The 23,956-nt window shown below is 43.1% G+C and overlaps 1 protein-coding gene across 1 annotated transcript in view; it reads right to left on the minus strand.

Annotated features, from left to right (window-relative positions):
- Positions 1-23,956, minus strand: part of PDS5B (PDS5 cohesin associated factor B) — a 191,594-nt gene that overhangs the window by 42,844 nt on the left and 124,794 nt on the right. The window contains exons 16-19 of the mRNA XM_073613341.1: positions 23,135-23,274; positions 14,289-14,404; positions 7,408-7,513; positions 4,872-5,032 (exon numbers count right to left, since the gene is read on the minus strand). Of these exons, the coding sequence (XP_073469442.1) occupies positions 4,872-5,032; positions 7,408-7,513; positions 14,289-14,404; positions 23,135-23,274 (523 nt within the window). The remainder of the gene's footprint in view (positions 1-4,871; positions 5,033-7,407; positions 7,514-14,288; positions 14,405-23,134; positions 23,275-23,956) is intronic.

Raw genomic sequence — 23,956 nt, forward strand, 5'->3', positions numbered from 1 at the left:
CGCCTGAACTGGTACCAAATTAGGCCACAATGTCCACCTGGTAGAACTTGGAAAATTTGTGAACAGAAGACCAGGTGGCAGCCTTGCAAATCTGTGGAATTGTTCCTTGATGCCAAAAAGTACTCACAGATCTAATAGAGTGTGCATTAACAGGAGAGGGTGGAGTCCTATCCTAGAGACCATAAGCTTGAATGATGGTCTGTCTGAGCCACCTAGAAATGGTCGAGCAAGAAGCTGTTCAGAAATGAACTCTGTCCGTGCTTCTTTCAGAAGTGCACAGACGACCAGGATCCGATCCCACGGAGTCACATTGCAACAAACAGAGACTCCCTGTACAAAGGTCTTAATTAAAGTATGTGCGAAACCTTACCTTGTGAATAAATACACATTTTACTTTAGTAATCATATAATCTCTGTTATCAACTCTTCATAGGGAAATCTGAATGAGCAGAAATCTTACCTTTGATAGTGCCAAGTGCACACCAAGTGAATATGTCTTCCAGGTCCAATGATAGGCCCTGAGGGAAGCAGACTTCCTAGCTTTTAACACAGAAGGAATCACGGATTCAGACATAACTGTTCCTCAGAACTTGAGCTTCAACATCCATGCTGTTAAGGCCAGACTGAAGCAGGATGGTAAATCAGTCCTCGTGACAGAGGATCCGGATCATCTGGTACAGCCCATGGAGCATCTGCCAGGAGCCACGTTAGGTGGGTGTACCACATCTACCTAGGCCAGTCCAGAGCAGTGAGGATCACCAGAACGCCCTATACCTTAATCTTGTGAAACAGACTAGGAAGAAGTTTCAGGTGCAGAAAGGCATAGATCACAGTGTCCCATGGTACAACCAGAGCACCCATTGTCTTTGCCAACAGATCCCTGTATCTGGAGACAAACCTATTAAGTTTATTGATTCTGAAGGTACACGTCTGGTGTCCCCATCTTGAACACGGGTGCTGGAACACCTCTGGGCGTAGGAACCATACCTCTGGGTCCAGATATTATTGGATGAGAAAGTCTGCTTGCCAATCAGCAGCAAAGCCTGGATTGTGAAGTTCTGCCCAGGACAGGATGTGATTTACCTCTCCTGCAGCAATAAGACCTCTTGATCCTCCCTAATGTCTGATATATGCCACCGTTCTAATGTCAGATAAAATCTGGTATGTGATGGAAAAATCTGGACAGCCGCACTCCGGATTGCGGCTGTCCAGATTTTTCCATCACATACCATTGGAATAGCAATTGCCGGCACCTGGGGCTCTCACAATCATCCACACAGCGGAGGACGGGAAGCTTGAACCCGATCACCTAGAGCGGTGGTAATTATCCTGTTTATCTCAGATAAAATCTGGATTGGATAACCCTCCAGCAGGAAGGTTAAATGTTGCAAATTGCACGAAGCTCTAGGCTGTTGATTGGGGATCGTGCACAAGAATGGAGAACTGAAAGGGTGTTTCTTAACAGACAATGAGGGAGAAGACTTTGCAGTTTGTCTCTTAGGCTTCCTTTGCTGGGGAAGATGGGTGCTCTTGCCACCAGTAGAGTTCTTGATAATGGTATCAAGGGTAGATCTGAGGAGACGTGGTCCCTCGAAGGCCATGTGGGTCCAGGTGCGAAAACAGAGTTTTAAAAATGGCTTAGAACCGCTTATTAGTTGAGTATTTAAAGACAGTGCATCCTTTACTAGAATGGTAGTCGCTATAAGGTAGGCCAATAAGCATTTGGAGAGATACAATCAGCATGTTAGCGTCTTTTTAATCTCTGTAGGGAAAGCGTTGCAATAGCAGGTGCAATAGAAAGGTCTTTGACACTTAAATGTTTAAATGACCGCAATCTGGAAACAGCACTGGTGGAAGAAATAGACTGATCCTTTAGTTTCAAAGTGGTGCACACCGCACTGATAAGAAGCCAAATGGATTCATTTAAATTTGAAAGCAATTGCAGAAGATAGCAACTCCTTTAGTATACACTCAGAAGTCACTAAGGCTACAGGCAGCTCAGATACAAAACCTGCAACAGGGGGTGCCATTTAGAGTCGCCAAATAACTGGGTGGTTTGGGCCATAAAGTTGCATGACTGTAGTGGAAACCTCAGCTGAAAGGGCAGAGAAAGGGACCACAATTACAGCTAAAGGGGACTCTAAGAGCAGAGGGCAACATGACTGCAGATTGCAGACATTGGTGCCATCAGTAGCTACCCTGCATGCAGCCCTGGAGCCTTTAGTGGAGTGTGAGCTGGTGGCACCTGCTGCAGCAGGGATGGTCCTGACTGTGGTGTCTAGAATCAAATATGTTGCAATCACATTGGTAAGGCAACTTAAGGCTCAGGGTACGAGAAAAGGCCTCAGGTACTAATGTAGCTATTTTTGCCCATGGGATAGTCCTCCTGGTGGACTCAGCAGTTGGTTATTAATGACTGTATTCACTATTTGTAGTGTTTTTCACTGTGGTTGTGGAGCTGCCCACCATTGTGGCAGTTACCTGGTGGTTTGCGCCACATCCCACAGCTTCATATTACCATGTCTTGTTATTTGGAGATCACTAATGTATGTGTTTCTTTTTAGAATAAATATTCCCCTGAACTATACTTCTGAAGAAGCGGGTCACTGCGAAACATGTAGAGTCTACAACTGGTTAAAGACAAATATCAAATTCCCCATTGTGGGTTGATACATCGATTCCTTTCCAGTTCATATCAGAGGATTTTTAGCTTTTAAGGGTGTTTCCTGTTATGGGATATTTTGTACCTTGTGTGTATTATTGGTCTGCCCTTGTGGGTATTTTTTAATATTTTTTTCATAAAAATTTGTTTAAATAAATAAAAAAAAAAAAAAGCTGTTTCAGCATTGTAAGGCTATACCGTACCACGAAAGTCTAAGGTTGCCTCAATTTCCTTGTCTCTTTTGCATTTTTAAGACGAAGGTACTTCATTCTTTTTCTTTACTCCAGTAGCGCAATATTTTCTACTAATGTAGCTCAAAACAGCTAGCAGCAGATGAGGACTGGATGGCCACAGTTGACCAAAGTTTCTGTAGGTGCGAAGCATAAAAAGGACAACAGACTGGAGTGCATCACTGCAAGAAGCAAGATAAGTAACAGGAAATTCTTTCTTGGTGCTGTATAGTAAGATAGACAGCATGGGGTATGTGTGCAACACTCCACCCAGAGGATGACACCAATGCTCAGTCCCACAGTGTTAACCCCTTCCACAGTGAAAACCATCTGGAGGCAGGGAATTCATAGGTGCCTATCAATATAATTTAAGTAGCTCACAAAGCCTGTAACTACTCATGGAGTAAGTCTTCAGAGACAGGGCAAGCGCTGGAGCTATTGCTGGCTGTTCTAGACCTGGAAAGCGCTTCACGACTAACTTGTTACCCGAAAGTATTTTGAAAAGCTCTCCATGTGGAAACCAGGGAAAACAGTGCCTGAAGGTCACTTCCAGGCTATCCACACAACATTTAGTCCAGCAGAGTAAGATTCAGCACCAGATAGCTATAATCAAAGAAACCAGCTCTAACAGTGATGTAGAAAAGTTTCTTAATTAAAAAATAAAAATATTGTGCTAGTAAAAAATTGTTTAATCCTTTACACAGCAAAGCATAACAAAAGACATCCATCCTCTTAGGACACTAGCAGAAAAAAAAGGGTGGGGAGGGTTTTATACGTCTAGTTCTTGGTTTGCTAGTGTGCAATCCTCCTGTAGATGGCAGCACTACCCAAAGGTGAAAGTCTTACCGTGTCCTTTAACGTATAAGAAAAAAAGTTACTTCTGATACCCACGCACAGTATACATATGCTGTCAGTGGTTGCAACCCACTCTCCTATACACTGTAACATCAATGTAAAACAGCTTTTCAATGCATACTGCTGTACTAAAGGGTATATGCAGTTAATTAATAAACTTCTCTTATTTGCCCCCTTTTGGACTGTCAAATATATAACAAAAACACTTTTAATGGCATATCTGTTCAATAAATACCTTTTGATATTACTACCTGTGCGGACTTTGATCAGTTACACTGTTCACAACAATCTCTAAGGACTACCGAATCCCTTCCCCAATTTAACAGAGAAGAGAGGAGTGTGTTACTGGCAGGATCGCTAGGTGAAATGTGTTCACTATGGTTCTACATTGGTCGCCTTACTTAAAAGAGAATTTTGGGATTGTAAAAATAAACCCAAATTATTATTCTCATCTGGGTGGATACAGCATTGATCTGACGCTGCATCTGTCTCCCCTGCAGTCTCTGCAGTGACAACTGAGCGATCAAACATCGCTAATCACTGTCGTCCACCCCTCCCCCCCCCCACACACACACCCTGAGCAGAGAGCAGTAACTGTCAGTCAGCAGCTTTCAGCTCACCCCTCCAGCCCTGGGTTGGGTTGGGAGGCACAGGAGGGGCTGGCTGGTGGATCACCGAGAGGCTGAGCCAGGTGCTGGTCAGGGCTTCTGGGAAGATCCCGACCCTGGACCGGCCGGATATGGGTCACGGGAGTGCAAAACAAACTGCACTGCTGTGATCCATAGAAGTATGGCCAAAAAAGCTCTGGCCATACTTCTCCTTTAACACTATTGTATTTAAAGAAAAAATGAAATTCAATGAAAAGTTTCTAGGGTTCCGCATGCTTCTAACATCAAAGCACAACTTGACTATTAGCCCCTAACCAATTACACTGAAAACAGAAGAAAAGTGATAATTTTGTACCTCTGGTGATTTTATCATATTTTAGAACCTAAAATGACCATCTGCATTTCCAACAGAGTGAAGTTTGCCTTTCAAGCAATCCACCTGCAACTTTGTGACTTCCTTAACCATATAAATCTACAGCACATAATATACACAAAAGCTCTCAAATAAAAACATACGATCTAATGTGAGGAAAATCATCTTCAATTTTGTTTCCGGTGTTCTTAAAGATTTGCAGAGCTGCCTCAGCCACCTTTTCATCATCCATTTTCAGACAAGCCAGAAGGGATTCAAAGGTTTCAGCTGAGTGAAATGAAATGGGATGTGTGAAAGATAACACCTGGAAAGACATTGGAAGCCTGTGAGAACAGCACAGACACATTCAAATACAGATAACCGCTACACTGTTATAGTTCTACTACTAAAAGCAAAACAATATTAGGACATCACACAAGCTTGTTTTATGGATGGGTTCTATAGTAGTGTTTTGGTACCATTTTGTTGTTGCAGAACTCCAACCAGTATGGTTACAAATCCCACCACCCACCAAATCCCCCACAGTATCTTGAGGAGGACCCTTTTTTTTCCTGTAGCGTTCAAGCAGGTCCGATGATGCCACAGAAGGACCCCCTTCTCATTTTGGCGGCAAAAGAGCAGGAATTCTTCGAGGACTAAGCAGCTCTTAAGTAATGGCACTTTAGCTTTTATTACCCTTTTCTAGCACCCTTGCTGTGTGCTGTGCACAGGCATCAAATGTATACATCTAATTTTATCCTTGTAATTAGGTTGTCATTAAAACAAGAATAAAGACATACTGCAAGAGCAACATTCCATTTATATCTATGGGACATTAGTGCACAGGCACAGAGAAGCCAAGACAATGTGAGAGATTGTTGTCCATTTAAGGAGGAAAGAGCAAGCACTTGGGGGGGTAAGCTTATGATCCCTTAAAAAAATGAAAAAAGGGGGACTGGGGGTGGTTATATATTTTACAAATTTGTACTTTAATATTATTAGTATCAACTTTTTAGTCTTCCATAGGCAATGCATTTACGCTGGAGGATTGTCTTGACTAGCAACAATAGAGGGTTAGATACATAAAGAGATACACCGAAGTATAAATTCAGTACAACTCCTGGGGAAGGCATTGCGAGGGGCAGACACGGCCATTTTTGTTTTTGTGCAAAGTACTATTGCCTGCGTTAAGTGTATGACACTCAACACAGCACTTCAACTAAGACAACACAATAAAGCAAAGTACAAACGTTAGTGCTCCACTCCAAACAGCCTGGAAGTGCACTCTCATTTAATGTAAGCTCAGGTTCACATTTCGAATACCACATTCAAATCGCACTGCCCTTGCGATCTGCAGCAGGTATCCGTGCAATCTTAACGATGCAAACACAGTGCCATGTGATCCGGTTGCAGTGCAGTTCCAACGTTGGTGAATGTGTGACTTTGGTGCGGTTTGAGCCCATTCAAAATGAATGGGCTCAAATCACAGCGCACTGAATCGCATGTGAATTGTTCAGGAATGCGATGTGGTTCCTGTGTGATTCACATGCGGTTCACAATGTGAACCAGGGCTAACTCTCACTCTCCAATATGCTCATTAACCTTTCTTCTTGCAATAATGCCCTCTTGCCCCCAAACTCTTATTTTGCCTCTCTTAACTTGCTGCCAATACAGATCACTCTGACTTCCGCCCTCTACAATTCTCCTGCGCTTTCTGGGTCCACACAATGTCACAACTTCCATATCATTCAGGTATTTGCTGTCATAAATTCCACTCTAATCTCCTTCACTCTCCTGCTACTCCCATCTTCTGCGTCCCTGTTCACAATTTCAGGTCCGATTTCATTCCGAATTTTTGGCTGAATTCGGACCTGAAAACGGACCAGAAGATGCACAGGACATCTGTGCAATTCGCACCGGATACGCAACGGAGATGTGTGAACCAGCTCCATAGAGAGCCGGTCACAATCTCCTGGCATGCCAATTGGATGCAGGGAAACCCGCATCCAATTCGCAATAGTGTGAACCCAGCCTACCTTTCTACTTCAGCTACCACCACCGACTAATTTACTTACTGCCCAGGAGATTGCCATTTATTTCAAAAACAAGATCGACACAATTTGTGTGAACTGCGTGTGCTTTCGTCTCCACTTAAACAAAAACCACACAAATGCTTTCCTCCTTTGACCCTGTTACCACTGAGGAAGTTGCACAACTCCTTTCTGAGTCCCACCTCACCACTTATCTCCCTAACACCACTCCTCCTCCCAAAACTACCTTGAATAAGCACAGTGTAACTGTGTAAAACTTGTCTACCCGATGCACTTGCTAACATCCTGTGGTGTGTGACTCTGTGTGTTTTATGGAAGAGGAATAAAAGGACTTTTGTCACTCCGGTGTGAAGCCACTCTTTTCTTCATATAACTTGCATGGCAGGCAAGACAAGGCTTGCGCGCGCGGGAGGAGTCCTCATCCCAGCTCACCTGGATCTACTTACCTGGAGCAGTGTTTTTCTTGTCTTCATCTATTACATTTTGTACCACTTCCCCCTCTCTTTAATGATTTTAAGCTCCACAAGCAGGACCCTCCTATACTTCTGTATTGAACTGTACTGTATCCCTGTATATTGTAAAGCGGTGCGCAAACTGTTGGTGCTCCAAAAATACTGTATTATAATAATAATAAAAATGTGAACTATACCTTTAACAATTCAAGTCCTGCTCGTATTGCTTGGTCTGTAGCTGCACCTTCCTCTTCATCATCTGCTGTGCCATCTATCGACTTGTTCAACAGTTTAATGAGGGAGCTGTAACACAGAAAACAAATATCACTCGCAATTATTGTTCAGTCACCAGCAGAAAAAAAAAAAATTATATATCTATTAGTGGTGCACCGAAAATCAAGAACACAGGGACATGACCTCAAACCAACTTGATGATAGAAATAAACTACCAACAGAGGTAGTGAGACAGTCAACAGTAAATGGCTTCAAACATGCTTGGGATAAACATAGATCTATAGTTGGACAACAAGGTTAATAAAAAAAAAAAAAAAAAACACCACCATGGGCAGACTAAATGGACTACTCGGTCTTTTTATGCCGTCACTTTTCTATGTTTATAAATGAACATTTTGGTGCTGAAAAGTCAGGATGCACTTGGCCCAAACCAAAATTCAGTTAAAAAAAAAAAAAAAATATATTTATATATATATATATATTATATATATATATATTAATATATATATTTTTTTTTTACTTTTTTAACTAAATAAATATAAATAATTGTATTATATTCGACTTTTTAATTAATATCATACATTTCAATGAGTATGAATTTATTGTTGGCCATTATCAGCACCTTTTGAAGCAATGTTAAAAACCTAGCATGACGCATTTTTTGGTGCATATTTGGTCAGTTAAAAGAAAAAAAAAGAAAAAAAGCACCAAAAAATGCACCTCCCCATTGAAATGCTTTGAGAATGCAGCAAGAACGCATCAAAAATGCACCCGTGTTGCGTTTTTGCAGAATTTTTTGAGTCATACGACCCATGAAAAACACACCATAAGCAAGGTAAGATCACGACAAAATCATGGGCATTATGGCAACCATTATTGGCACTTTTATTTCCTTTCAGCACAATGCTGAAAACCCTTTTTTAAGCAGGTAATTTTTGGCGGCTGGAATTTCGGTGCATCACTAATAACTATAATTTAAATAGGTTTTCTTCAGACACCAATCCTATGTTGTTTCTTTGTTAAGTCTCTGCAAAAATGGCTCCCAACACATTTTTTCTGCTGCATCATGTTACACTAGAACTGGCCATCTAAGTGTTAAACTATCAATTTAAAAAGAATAAAAGCTAGTATCTGAATGGTTGATACAGGAAACACCTTAGCGCTATCATCTTGCAGCAAATGATAAACAAGATAAATGATCCGTCTTCCCAAGCATACAGAAAAAAATATATCACCAATATACTGTTCAACAAGATATTACATGAGATCAAGGTTATTTATTACATTATTAGTATACAGAACACCTCTAAAATGTCATTTCCTGCTTGTGTGATTGGCTCACTGATATTCTCAGATGTCTGCACTAAGATGCAAGCTGGATTTCAGGCAACCCCTGCACCAAAATTTTAAGGTTACTCTTAAAAGAGAGTAAATACTCTTAACACACCACTAGCTGCCACAGGTAACTCGCCATATTGCATTCTTTTTAACAAAATCCTTCTAAAAAGAACAGGTAATCAAAACAGCATTTATTTTATTCATGCACTACAGGACACAGCCAACTTACTCATACACCATGGGTTATAGGTCTGTACCTTCAGGCGATTGGACACTGCCAAGCTTTTCAGGTGATGGACCTCTTCTCCTTCCCATTGAAACTAGCTTCACTAGATTAATATTTTTTTTTTATTTTTATTATTTTATCTCCTGATTCAATCAACCTCAGAGTGTTCCAATGCCTATGCAGAAGCAGTGCAACCACATCAGTGCAAACTATAAAACCTTGGACCTGAACCCCACACTGTGGGGATGGTGTGGAATGCTGCTTTGGGCACTGGATCTTGCAATGGAAGCTTACTTTTCACACTTTGTGCTGAAGGGTGCCATACAGGTTCAAAACTACATTCCACCTTAGGGGTTTGCCCACCATGACCTTTTATACAGTCCAGCATTGTGGCCAGGTAAGACAGGGTCATCCTGATCACCACTGTGTGAAAAAGGCTATGTTTGGAATAGAGTTTAGTCTCATGTGGATGACCAGGTGCTACATCACACCACCGGTAACACTTAAATGCCCCTTCTGCCTAGAGCCTTTCTAAAAGTACTCTGATGCTTCCGCATGCAATTTTGTCATGAGGATTCACTCAAGGACATTCTATACCTAGAGCTCAGAAACGCCTACCTCTTCTCCTACTACTGTTTTTGATATGCCGGTCCTAGAGGATGCCGAGTCAAACAGGAATAAAGAGGATGTGAAGGCAGTGTTGGAGAAAATTGCAGAAAAATTAATACTCAAATTGTCAATATGTTGAAGAGGAAGCTCCCTGCAAAATGCCTGCCAATGTTGAAAAGCTCATTACCTTTGCCTTCGAAAGCCTTGGCATAGTGCAGGTTAACTGTCCTCCGTCTCAACCAGCCCTCTCTGTACCTGGTACCCTTGGGCCTGATCCTAGATACTTTACAGGCAAAGGTCTTTCTTCCAGAAAAGAATGTTCTCTCTAAGAGCTCACGCTCAACAGCGGAGGTCCAAAAGAAATCCCACAGCGGGCTTTGCCATGAGAGTTCTGGGCAAAACCATGGCCTCCTCTGAGGCAGTACCTATCACCCAATTCCATTCAAGAACTATCCAATTAAACACTATTAGCATGGAAGAAGTAGGCTCTGTGCCTTGATCTTCCCATGTTTCTATCCTCCCAAAGAAAGGCCTTGTCCTGGTGAATCACCACGTCAACTCTCAACAGGGGCAAAGTCAGTCCGTCCTTCCTTACAATTGGAAGGTTCTTATAACAGACGCATGCCTGTCAGGCTTGGGAGGAGCCTTCCAACCCTTGACAGTCCAGGAAACATGGTCAAGAGAAGAGGCTAAACTCATCAACATTTCAGTCTTCTGTTCATACTTTTCAAAGTTTTACCAGCTATTGGAAGCATAGTTCTTGTGGCAGCACTCTGAGCCTGAGGTTTTAATCCCATTGTTTCTTGGGCCTGATGGCACAGTTCTGTTTGACTAGTTGTTGCCCTCCCATGGTATATTAATATGTCGCCTGTGCCTTGTACTGTACAATTAGGCTCAGAGGAATGTTGACTTACCTGTAAATACCATATCTTAGTTACAGGACAGAGGCCACCCTCCCTAAACTTTCCTGATAACTCTTGTACTGCCTACTACAAAACTGAGGACTCAGAGTGGGGTAGGGTTAAAGTGGAGGCGTGTCCTCAAAACTTGTAAGTGTATGATCATCTGATCATAGTGTAAGAATAAGTTACCATGTCCTGTACTCAAAGACAGTCTTTTTCAAAAGGGGGTCGGGGCTTCTGTGTTCTTCAGGGGTGCCTTTGCAAAATGACTAACAATTGCCACAAAGTGACAAAAAAAACAGAGAGTAGGTCAAGCCTGCCTTGTTGTTATACAAAGCTACAGGTTATTGTTGTGCAGCTTTACAAATTTGGGCACCGTAGGGGCCAGCCACTGGCATCATAACCAATTATATCATCAGTGGATAAGATCATTGTGTGCCTGCACAGTATCCTTATTTGCCCCTCCCTCTCTGTCAACACTGGGGTTATGTAAATCGGAGAGCAGGAAAGAAATTGGAGGGAGAAGAGAAATGCTGGAAATACTTGTCAATACCAGTTAGCAAAAGGTGGAGAGATAAATTCCCTCTAATATTGGTTTGCCCGTGTGTGTGTTGATGTGGCTGCGATATGCAAACCTATTTGTATAGTTTTTTACATTTTATGATGGGGTGCCTCATGCAGAATTTTCAAGGTTACTTTGAATGAAAAAAAAGTTGAGACACTGCTCTAAGATATGGAATTTACAGGGAAGTCAAAATTCCTCTGTTTTCCCAAAGTGTAGGACAGCTCTTTTTTTTTTTTTGGTAAAAAAGGTAGAATTTCTTTATTGAAATAAAAAATCAATGAGTGGTGTTGCACTCTAGGTAGTAATTAATCAAATAGTGTGTACACAGCTACACACATATGGAATCAATCCTAAATGCTAATAGCTCAGTGCTCAAATAAATATATATAACCACTGTAGGCAGATTAAGATATATAAAGTGCAACATATTTTAGCCCTTACATATTTCACGATTGGGACTTCCTTTCTTCCTTCTTTATACGCTGCACTTGAACTGAAGCTCCCTCTATATTTTTTCCTCGCCCAATTTCACCACCCCAAGAATAGAGATCTAAGTTTACTCATTGCAGGAGCCCAGATCCTTCTGGCCGTTTCTATATAATATTTAACGCAGTTACCTTACAGCGGTAGGGTAAGGGACCACCTTATACAGAGGTGTAATTACACTGAAGAAACTAATCCATAACGACAGTTTATTCACTACCTGATCTACAAAAAGCACCATTGGGAGCAGCACTTCATGTCTCCAGCTCACCGTTGGACATTGTTTTATTAGCGCTTTAGATTTACTTTGCAATAGTATTTATGTGGTTTTCTGCACTAGCACTTTATTATTACCTACTTGAAGATTGAATTGCACTACTATCACTGTTATCACTTACACTTTATATATCTTAATTTGCCTACAGTGGTTACATATATTTGAGCACTGAGCTATTAGCATTAAGGATTGATTCCATATGTGTGTACCTGTGTACACACTATTTTATCAATTACTACCTAGAGCACAACACCATTCATTGATTTTTTTTATTTTAGTTTATTTTGGGTTAAGGTTTACCTATTCTGTGTTTGCTACAGCTAGTGTCCCTGTGTGTATGTATGTATGTGTATATATATATATATATATACATATACATACATATATACATACATATACACAGTGTGGGAATATCCCCTCTTTTAGAATTTCTTTATTTTCCCGTGTGGCATTAACAAGAATTGTACAAAACAGAGGTATGGCTTCCATCACAGTTCAGTATATCCACATTGCTAGTGGCATTGCTCCAGAAGGTATAGGCGTTTTTAGAACATGCAAAAAAAAAACAAAACAAAAAAAACACCAGGAATAGTTTCCAGGGGGGGGGGGGGGTGTTTGGGCGGGGCTGGCGGTGGAAGAATGTAAGGGCAAGATGAATAGTGGGGAATGAGGAAGGAAGTGGGCAGATGGGGGGCCAAGAATAAAAACAAGAAGATATGATCTTCAGGGTTCTACTGTTCCGTCCACAGCAATCAGACCCTATCAAATTTCTTAGGACGATTCCTACTATGTTTGTAAATAGGTAAAACAGCATTGACGCAGGACTCTCAGGACGACACCCTTAGTGCTAGGGAAGATTTCCACTAAGGTTCCTTTCACACGGGCTTGTCCATTCGACGGACTCCGCTTGCTCAGCGGGGGATCAATCCGCTGAGCAGGCAGAGGACAGGTCCGGCTTCGCTCACTGTGCTGAGACGGACCTGTCAGGGTCTCACTCTACTTTATGGGGAGGTCGGATGAAAACGGAGCGCCTGTCCATTTTCATCCGATCTGCCAGACGAATGGAAAATAGGGTCACCATCTATCTGGATTTGGCGGATAGGATCAGATAGCAGCGGGCGTCAGCGGACAGGCCACCGCTAACATCCGCTGCCCCATAGGGGTGAATGGAGTGTCCAATCAGGTCCGCCTGAAAAACTGACAGGCGGATCCGATTGGAAAGCCGTATGAAAGGGTCCTAAAAAAATTAAAAACTTTATGTAACAAGGCATCCGTATGTCCTCATGTATACCCAAGTAGAGTACTTTCTAAGTTTATCCCAAGGTCCACATGATTTTTCTATTTTTGGCGTCAGTTTAAACAACCTATTTCAATCATAAGGTAGTGTAGAATGTAGTGTTTGGTAAAGTTGAACTCCAGGCAACAGCTAAATATACAGAAACAAAACAAATACTGGAGCTGTTTTACCTGCCACACAGCAGTCTGGCCAGGCGGGAAAGGAGTCCTGAACCTTATCTGCTGCCGTTTCCATTTTAATTACAGGTCTCCTTACCAGCCCACTCTGATTTTGCAGTGAAAGCTGCTGTCCAATCAGCATCTCTGTCAACTCTACATTCTCTTACTATCAGTATGCTCCTTAAACTGCAGAACACCTGACTGGCTTCATGTGCTGCTTCTCCCTTCCACCCAATGCTGTAAAGGAACTGCAAGAAGCTGAAACCAGGTCAGATTTAAGTATACACTGCTTGTATTAACAACAGCTGCAATATTTTGTGCCTTCTATATATGCCTGGTGTTTGGCTTTAAATAATTCAATAATAATGATATAATTAAAACATCCAGGCAAACAAAATTTGCAATTGAAACCATTAAAATATCCCCTAAAAGTGTCTTTATAATAGTTTCCAAAAATCTCCTGCACATCTGGCAGTCAGGCTCACAAATACATTGTGCATAGCTGTCACTCCAACACCAGGAAGTTGCTGACAGTAGGAGGGAGCAGGGTGATGACATTTCACCATTGTACAAGGAATGAGCTGTGTCAGGTAAGTGAACAACCATTATTGTTTAACTACAGAGAAGGGAATTTAGTTCACAGATCAGGCTATACTTTCCAGAAAGGCTGCTTAAATTACAAGACTGGTATAATAATCAATCCATCAACAGGTGCAATTCTTTACATATATTTCAACTAATTAGGATTACTGATGTAATGTTTTGGTGTTTAATTTGTTTAAACATGTTAATATTTCATACTTTTTGTGTAACTGAAGTTGTCCTGTGGAAATATACATCACAGTGACCAGTTTGCAATAACATTTTCTCAGTTGTTACTGTGAAGCATCAATGTCATCCCTTACTTATTTATTTTCTAACAAAAATAAAATTCTATTATAACAAGCATTTAAAAAAAAAACAAACAAAAAAAAAAAAACAGATATTACCTTATGGATTCTGCATCAATGTGCACAGGTGCTATCCGCTCAAGCAGGAATTTCATCATCTCCAGAAAAGGGTTTGTTGGCTGCTTAGGATTGCCCAGTTTCTTTGTAATATCACGCTTTTTGAACATAAAGATAAAAACAAATTGGTTGTCTGTTACTAAGAGGAATTTTGACTTGCTTCTAAAATTTCAAATATTCATAGACCCTGGGTTATAGGCTCATACCTTCAGGTGACTGGACACTGGCAAAGCTTTTGAGGATACTTCCCCCTGGGAGCAATGCAGACTTGCCAAGGAATAGATGGGAGGGTGGCTTTCGTCCTGTAATGCACTCCAAGATATGGAATTTACAGATAAGTCTAAATTCCTCTTCTTATCTTAATCGTACAGTGCAGGATATGGGCTGAGTATTCATAGACCCTGGGATATCCTCAAGCAATGCCTAAGAAGGGTGGGCAACAACTAGGTCAACAAAACCGTGCCAACAGGCCAAACAAAAACAAGGTTGTATCGCTGCAAGAACCATGTGGCCGAAAGCTGCATCTGCAAAAGACTGGATGTCCTTTGAAAAGGCACGAACAGGGGACCAGGAGGTGGCCTTATAAAGCTGAGCTACTGAGGCCTAGGGCCAGAACGCCCAGGAAACTCCCACTGATCTGGTGGAGTGGGTGCGTAAAAAGCGCAGGAGGAGATTTGTCCTTAAGCCTGGGTTCACACTAGCGTGATCTCAGAGATCGCATGTGATACGCACCCGCACTGCAGGTGCCGATTACATGCGATCTCTGAGCAATGCGAATTTAGCCATACAGTTGTATGGCTGAACTTGCATAGGATTCGCACAGAAAGTAATGCAGGGACTTGTTTTTCCCCGCACTAGAATCGGATCGCATGGGTGTTCTCACCTATGCGTTCCGATTCCTGTTCAAGTTCATAGTTCGCACTGCGATCTGTGAACTAAACTGGGGCGTCATTAACTTTGTTAACGACACCCACAGCGGGTCGCACAAGGCAGTGTGAACTCCCTGTGGGAGAGGAGCGATGCTGGAACCGGCGCTGGAATCACGTTGGTTCCTGCATCCCACTAGTGTGAACCCAGGGTAAGAGTGTAAGCAATGAAGAGCAATATCCTTTGGGTAATTTGGAGCAGGGCATAAGGATAGTAGGACTAAGTCCTCATTGGGGTGGAACCTAAGTGCATATCTTTGATGCATACTAAGGGTAGTATCTGCAGGGCAGAGAGAACTAAGTTGAGATCGCAAATAAACACAAGGTGCTGCAAGGGGGGTTGATGTGAGATGCACCTTGAATAGAGGTTTTGACAAAGCACAGCAAAGCCAGAGGTTTTTAAAATAGAATGGACAAAGCCGTGACTTGTCCTTTCAGAGCGCTTAAGGACAAGTTATGGTGAAGACCTAATTGCAAGAAGGCCAGAATTAAAGGCATAGAGTAATCTCTGGTATTGAAGTGCTTGTGTTCACACCAGGCAAAGAAGGATTTCCAGGTACCGTAGATCTTTTTGGAAGTGGCTTTTCTTGCTTTTATCAAGGTAGGAATGACAAACTCAGAGACCCCTCTGTCTCTTAAAACCTGGGCTTCAACACCCTTTCAATAAAGCCAGAGACTGAGAAGCAGGATGGAACAAAGGGCCCTGAGCATGCAGGTCTGGCCAGAGGTCATTTCGTAGTAGTCTGAGCATGTCTGGCTACCAGGTTCTTCTGGGACAGTTTTGTGCAATAAGAATCACCGGCTTCTCTTGCTCTATCTTATGTATATTGAGGACCTTGTGGGGGGGTGGGGGTGGTCTTGAGGCATAAATCAGCTCGATAGATCAAGTGTGGCGGCTGAGGAAATCTGCTTTCCAGTTATGCACTCCTGGGATGCAGAGACTGCTGGGCAGCGAGTTTCTGTCCATGAGATTGATGGTGGCCACAGCCGTGGCAATGTTTGACTGCACCCTGGTTGGGTGTCCTTGCAGTAGGGAGGTCAAGTGTTGTAGAATCATCCTTACTGCTCTGAGATCCAGGATGATGATGGGGAGAGCTTGGCTTCCATACATAACCATGTTCCGTGGTCCGTGAAAGGCAGTGGAACTCTTCCCCAGCCTCAAACACTGGCATCTGTTTTTATAATTTTCCAGTGATAAGAAAGGAAAAAACTTCCCTATAGTTACGTTTTGGCTGAGGAACCACCAAGTTAGGGAATTCCTTGCTTGGCTGGACAGGAGTATGGGTAGGTCGAGAGAAAAAGTATGCTCGTTTCAGGTCAAAAAGATGTTTTGTTGGAGAGGTCCCAAATGAAATTGGGCCAGTGGTACAGCCTCGAAGGAGACTACCAAGAGGCCTACATAGGGCTGAAACATGTAAGCGTTGGGACCTAAGCTGTAACTTTTAACCTGTGGCTAATAAAGAGGTTGCGATCTCCTATGCAGGTGCCACTTTGTTACTGTATTGAAGGAGAGGCTGACAAGAGCCGGTTGCGAGCACCACAAATCTTCACAGGAGTTTATTGTTACTATGGGATGAGCAGCAGTGAGTGTTTTGTGTCTAAACCTGTGCAGAGGTGTCATCGTGCAGTGCCTGCGTGGTAGGCTCCCCAAGGAAAGGAAGCAGCACACAGTGTAACACCAATAAGGTGACGCGTGCACCCTGTACCACCGAAAGGATGCCCACAGCTCCCTCTAGTAGCACAACCAGCCAGGGCTTGCAGCTATAACAGGCGTGACGGCAAAACCATTGCCCATACCATAAGTCCTAAAGACCTCCCAAAGACAAGGGGGACCCCCTACAATAGGGGCACTTACATACACAATGAGTCAGTAACTGGCTCAATCTTCGCCTTCTCCAGGGTAAGCACACAAGGGTGTTAGGGGATTTGGCTCTACCACACTGTACCATTCACTTGCAAGAAACTGGGGTAATGCTGGGAGTGGGAAGGGTTATTTGCTCAGCAGTGTCAAGCTTTGCTATTTGCCAGTGTCCAATCACCTGGAGCCAGAGCATTACCCAATAAGTCCATGAATAGACTCTCCTGTGATTTATGATCCTGTGTTTAAGAAGACACAATGTTAAAGCATTTTGGCTCACAAGAGAATCAAAAGGGCACGCTATGGTGCCACTACTACCCACTGTACGTTAATGTAAAAAAAAGGTAACTTGTTTTCCAAGAGTCTTTCAGGACAGCACTTGAGAGAGTGACTCCTCCCCTTGCCAATAGGAAACACCTCTTCTACCAAATTTAAAAAAGGAGGCTCCTTCCCGCACATTGCCAGTAGTAGTAGATAACCTCCAGCCCCGAACTGGAACACATAAATCGAGATATGATTAGTCCCAATATATATATATAAAAATACAATAGGGCGGGATGCTACTGTCCTGAAAGACTCTTGGGAAAACAAGTTACCGGTAAGTCTAACTTGAATTTTCCCTTAACGTCTTTCAGGACAGCACTTGAGAGGATAATAGAGACTTACCCCCTAGGGAGGGACCACAGCCTGCAGAACTTTTCTGCCAAAAGCCTGATCCCCTGCTGACAGGAGATCCAGTCTGTAATGACAGACAAACGTTAAGTAACTTGACCACATAGCCGCCTTACAAATTTGATCTGGGGTGGCACCAGCTCTTTCTGCTCATGTAGTGGCCTGGGCCCTTGTAGAATGAGCCCTAATTCCCAGCGGGGAGACAGACCCATCTGAGAATAGGCTACAGAAATAGCTGTCTTAAGCCATCTAGCCAATGATTTCTTTGATGCTTGGTGGCCTTTTTTGTTTCCAGAAAAAAGAATGAAAAATGAATCTGAAGATCTAAAACCTCCCATTACTTACAAGTAATGTAATAGGGTACGCCTCACCTCTAAGTTGTGAAACTGCTCTTCCTTTTTCCCCGAAGGGTTAGAACACAAGGTTGGAAGCATAATCTCCTGAGACCTGTTACGAAAACTTGCCACTTTCGGCAAAAACCCCAGATCTACTTTAAGTACAATCCTATCTGAAAAAATTGACAAAAAGGGTTCTTTTATTGATAGGGCGTGCAGTTCACTAATCCTTCTTGCTGAAGTAACTGCAACAAGAAAAATAGTTTTCAAAGTTAAATTCTTTAAAGATATGGCCTGTAATGGCTCAAATGGTTCTTTTTCGAGTGCTTGCAGAACAATTGAGAGATCCCAATTTGGAAAATGCTTCACCGGGACCAGTATGGACCTGGAAAGTGCCCTGAAAAATCTTATGATCAGAGTTTCTGAAGATAAGGATCTCTCCAGATAAACCCCTAATGCGGCCACTTGCACCTTAAGAGTGCTGGGTGCTTTGCCTGCACCTTTTTGTCTTTTACATCCCTATGTTCTGAATTGCAGAAAGAGGCATAGACCTTCCATACTTTGGCGTAAATAGCTCTAGTTACTTTTTTCCTACTGGAAAGTAACATGGTTATTAACTGATCTGAAAAAACCCTTGCTTCTTAACAATTGCTCTTCAGATACCAGGCAGCGAGTTTTAACCTGGCTACATCCAGATGATGTACTGGCCCCTGAATCAGCAAATCCTGACTGAGCGGAAGATGCCAACATGGTTTGATTGCCAACTGCAGAAGTGTGGAAAACCAAGCTCTTTGGCCAAAATGGAGTAATCAAGATTATTGATACTCTCTCTTTTTGTATCTTTCTCAACACCGGTTGAATCAACTGGAAAGGGGGAAAAGCATACCCTCAGGCAAAAATTCCACCGATGTGTCAGAGCGTCTATCCCCTGAGAGCCGTTGTCTCTCTGAAGGGAGAAAAACTGTGGGAGCTGCGTGTTTTGCCTCGAAACAAACAGGTCTACTTGTGGAAGGCCCCAAGTCCTGGCGATCAATGCAAACACTTCTGCGTTCAGGCTCCACTCTGCTTCCTGAACCTTCTGTCGGCTTAGATAATCTGCTACTTCATTTAACGTGCCCTTGAGATGGACTGCGGATAAAGATAATAAGTGGTTTTCCACCCACTCCAGAATGTCTACTGACAGCAAGTGAAGAGCTTTGTTTCTTGTGCCTCCCTGTTTGTTCAGGTAGGCTACGGTAGTGGCATTGTCCAACAGAATCTGGACATGGCAACCTAGGAGGCTTGGAGAGAAGAGAGCCAATGCTAAGGCAACAGCTTTTAGTTCTCTCCAATTCGAGGATTTTTCGGCCTCTGCTTGGGACCATGTTCCCTGTGCCAAATCCTGACCCATGTGGGCCCCCCATCATCGCATACTGGCCTCTGTTGTCATCACTTTCTCGGTCGGAAAGAACCAAAAGAAGACCTCTTTGTAGTACTACATGATTTTTTCCACCACCAAAGTTAACGTTTGACTCTGGTCCTGTGGTTCCATGTTCTCAGAAGGAACCTCTGTAGAGGCCTGAAATGCAGCCTTGCCCATTGGATGGCTGGCATAGAAGAGGTTAATGTTCCCAAAGCCGACATAACCCTTCGAACTGAAATCTGCTGATTCGTTTGAAGTGTCGTTACTACCTTCTGGACCTTGATCTTTTTCTCTTCTGGGAGAAAAATCTTTTGTTCTACCGAATTTATCAGGTATCCCAGAAAAAGTACTTGCTGAGCTGGAATGAAATTCGATTTTTGAACATTCACTATCCACCCAGTGACTCCAAATGACTGCGGGCTCTGTCCAGATACCCCTGCAACTTTTGCCCCAGATGGGGCAAAGAAGAGGAGGTCGTCCAGATATGGGATTACCGCAATCCCCTGGAGTCGAAGAGGGGCGAGGGCTTCCGCCAATATTTTCGTAAAAAAAACACGGAGCTGATGACAGACCGAAGGGAAGAGCCCTGAACTGAAGATGTATAATCTCCTTGCCCATATTCACCGCAAACCTCCGGAATTTCTGGGACTGAGGTGCTACAGGAATGTGAAGGTAAGCATCTCTCAGGTCGAGGGATGCCATAAAGCATTCTTTGGTCAGCATATTCTTGACCGTGAAGATTGAGTCCATACAAAACTTTGTATAGGACTGACTTGTTTAATGGAACCAGGTTGAGAATTAAACGGAAGTTTCCAGATGGTTGTCTTATCAGAAATATGTGTGAATAGAATCCTGATCCTGTTCCTCTGGAGATACTGGTATCATAACCCTCTGGTGCCTCAGATCCTTTAAAAAGTTCTTCATAGCCAGGGCCTTTGTTAAATCCCTTGGTAGGTTTGTCACCAAGTATCTTTCTGGGGGACGATCCGAAAACTCTGTTCTGTAACCTTGGGACAATATGTCCAAAATAAATTGACTTTTTGTCATGCTGGCCCAAAGGGGGAGGAAACTTCAAAGCCTTCCCCACACTGGTAGGTACAAGTCATTACGTTTTGCCGGAGGACGCAGGAGGATGCAAAAGGTCATTTCCCTTTCCTTTTCCCTTCTGCGACGACCAATTTTTTCTTTTCTCCTGGGGTTTGGTAATTTGCTCTTGAGCCCTTTGAGAACGAAAAAAACGCTTAACTGGCTGTTTTTTCTTTTTGATAGGGAATGACAACTTTTTATCAGCTGTCCTATCTAGAACTGCATCTAAGTCAGGTCCAAAAAGCAAGTCCCCCAGGAACGGTATCCCACACAGCTTATTTTTGGATGCCGCGGCCAAGATTTCAACCACAGAGATCTTCTAGCCGAGTTAGTTAAGGCTGCAGATCTTTCTGTCATTTTGATTGATTCCGCTGAGGAATCAGCAATAAAGGCTATGGCAGCTGACAGGGTTCAGAAGGAATCCAAAATTTCTTGTTTTGGTGAGTCTGTCGAAATATGGGCCTCAAGTTGATTCAACCAAAACTCCATGTTCCTGGAGACGACAGTAATCGCCATGGCAGGTTTGAGATTACCCATGACGGATTGCCAAGCCCTTTTAAGCAGCTGATCCATCCTCTTATCCATGGGATCTCTTAATACCCCTATATCCTCGAATGCCAAATCTGTTGATCTCGAGACTTGGGAGAAAGCGGCATCTAGTTTGGGACTTTTATTCCAAACTGCCGCTGGGTCCTCATCAAAAGGAAAACGCGTTTTTAAGGCTTTAGGAAAGAAAGGTTTTCTCTCTGGCTCTGTCCACTCTTTCTTAATTGCCTCAGAAATAAGTAAGTGTACCGGGAAGTTGCGATTTTTTTTTGTTCGCTGAGCCCTGCATACATTTTGAAATGCAGAGATAACTCCTTTCTTTCCTCTTCCAGACCCAGTGTGGTATAGATTGCTTTTAACAGGCCATCTACGTGTTCTAAAGACAACTTATATTTTGAAGATAAATTTTCTCCTTCCTCCTCCTCATCAGAGTCTTCTCTAGATTGGGAGGGGAAATGTCCCTCTTGGGTAAGAGATGCCTCAGTCTCCACCATCAGGACTATTAGTGAGCCCTGAGAGGACTGTGAGGTAGTTGGCTGATTCAGGGATAGGTTTGCTAGCGAAGAGCGAAATGTTCTTAACAGATGCAATCAAATCGCTGCAAGCGTAAGAAGCTTCTTTTTAAACTAGCGATTCAATACAATTTTGACATAAAATCTTCTTCCATCCTTCAGGTAGTTTTGCCTTACATGAAGGGCATTTCCTTTTTGCCACTGGATCAGAGCTCTTGGCCTGCCGTGAGACAAAACAAGGAAAAAAGAAACCATCCCAGTGAGACAACCTGTCCTTTTTACAAGGAGGCTCACCACAGATGCACAGTGAGAACCAAAGCCGCCTCATGTGCCCAGACAGGCCCCTGCCACCGAGAGAAAGAGAGAGAGAGAGACCCCACAGTAAAAGGACGACAATATACAACTGCCCCTTACCTGGGCCTTGCTGGTGCCTGTGCCACTCGCTGCCGCCATCGATTCCATCGAGGAGCGCTGCGTTGCTGTGTTGCTGTGTGTGGCTGGATGCCGGTTTCAGACTTCAATAGCGCCACTGTGCCGGACCGGAACCGGCAAATAAGCACCAGCCCCATTCCTCCTTTCTCCCCCCGCAATTTCTGGCGGAAATGACACTGTACGCCTGCTCCGTGGGCGCCACCCCCTCCGGATGCCTCACTTCCTGCGGATGAAGCACAGCATGCCATCCCCAAGATGGCGGCGGCGTCACAGGAAAAAGGCAGAGGCCCGACGAAAAATGAAAAAAAAAAAAAAAAAAACCACAAAAAACGAACTGCCTGTGCGTTGCCGCTGAACTAGGAGTGATGCCCACAGCAGCCTCAACTCTCCCTGAGCCCAAATGGAGAGGGAGAAGGAGCCCAGCCAGCAGCATCTGACAATAGCTGTGGAATGGGAGGAACAGCTCTCATGAGGCATGCAAAAAACATTGGTGGAGCAGGAAACCTGGGCTTTCAGGACAGCACCTAAGAGCCCTTGACTTCCCACATAGTGTTCCCTCCGGAGGAAACACAAAAAATGGCAATGTGTGGGAAGGAGCCTCCTTTTAAATTTGGTGGAAGAAGTGTTTCCAATTGGCAAGGGGAGGAGTCACTCTCTCAAGCGTTGTCCTGAAAGACGTTAAGGGAAAAATGATATTATAAGTAGATGAACACTATAAACTATAATGTGTGCCCACATTACATATTTTCCTGGCCATTTGCTATTATGCTGATACCAGATGTCAGGACAGTCAAACGGTGAGCTGGTTCATGCTACAATTATTCCACACAACCATGCAGCAATTAGAACTTCTTTCAGACAACCTAAGAGCTATAGTATGAAAAATTATAAAACCAACTAGTTTGTCAGTGGTGTTTGACTATGCGAATGTCAATGAGAAACAACTCAAGCAGACCTAGAAAAACAGAAACCATAGCAAACTGGACACAATTGGGCCTCAGCAGTTTTAGATATAAAAAAAGTAATGGAAAACAGTTGTTAATAAATGTATTCACTTACCACACACACTTCTGCCTGCTTGCATGAACAGGTCGGACTGACAAGTTTCTCCAGATGCCCCCTTATCTTTTCATCTTCCTCCAACACTTGGGTAAATTTCTTGAGAAAGTCTTGGCCCTTACCAGGGTCTGGCAAGTTTCCTGAGAAACAAAAACCGTGAAAAATCTTAGTAATCTATAACCTTACTAAGAAATATAAAATAGCTAAAAACTACAAATATCCAGTTGATAATCACTATACAGAGAGGAAAACAGGGCTGTCTAATTCAAGTAGGAAATGGCCATGTCAAACACCAGAGAACCCCATTTTTTATACAATAACTATTCCATGGAGTACTGCTGAGCGAAGCATTTTGACGGTGAAAACACCACCTCTGGGTGTGCCCAATCAGCACACACTACTTCCTACAAGTGAGGATGACAGGAAAAGGTGTTTTTGCGGCCACCAGGACCCAAATCAAGTGATATTAAGAAAAGGAGACTCCAGAAGAGAAAACTTAGAAGACCACAATGTTCTTCCTGTGGCTTTGTGTCCAAGATGGCCCCGGACCTTGAGATTCCTCCTAGCAGGACTTGGCTTCAGAGGATTCCAGGATCTGGAACAGCTTATTTTTCTTCCACATCCTAAGGATATTCCTCCAATTCCTCATGATGCACTTGAGGCTGCTGGGCTTTGCTCGAGTATAGCTGAGCTGCTGGAGCTGTGGCTGCCCTGTAGTAGCCTGGAGCCTCCAACTGTGCATGTTACTTGCACAGCAAGTGTACCCCACAGGATCTGTATAGCACCCTGTCACTTTAGGACACTGGCTAAAAAGATAAAAGA

This window comes from Aquarana catesbeiana, linkage group LG02, assembly GCF_042186555.1.
Source record: "Aquarana catesbeiana isolate 2022-GZ linkage group LG02, ASM4218655v1, whole genome shotgun sequence".
In the NCBI taxonomy this organism is placed as follows: Eukaryota; Metazoa; Chordata; class Amphibia; order Anura; family Ranidae; genus Aquarana; species Aquarana catesbeiana.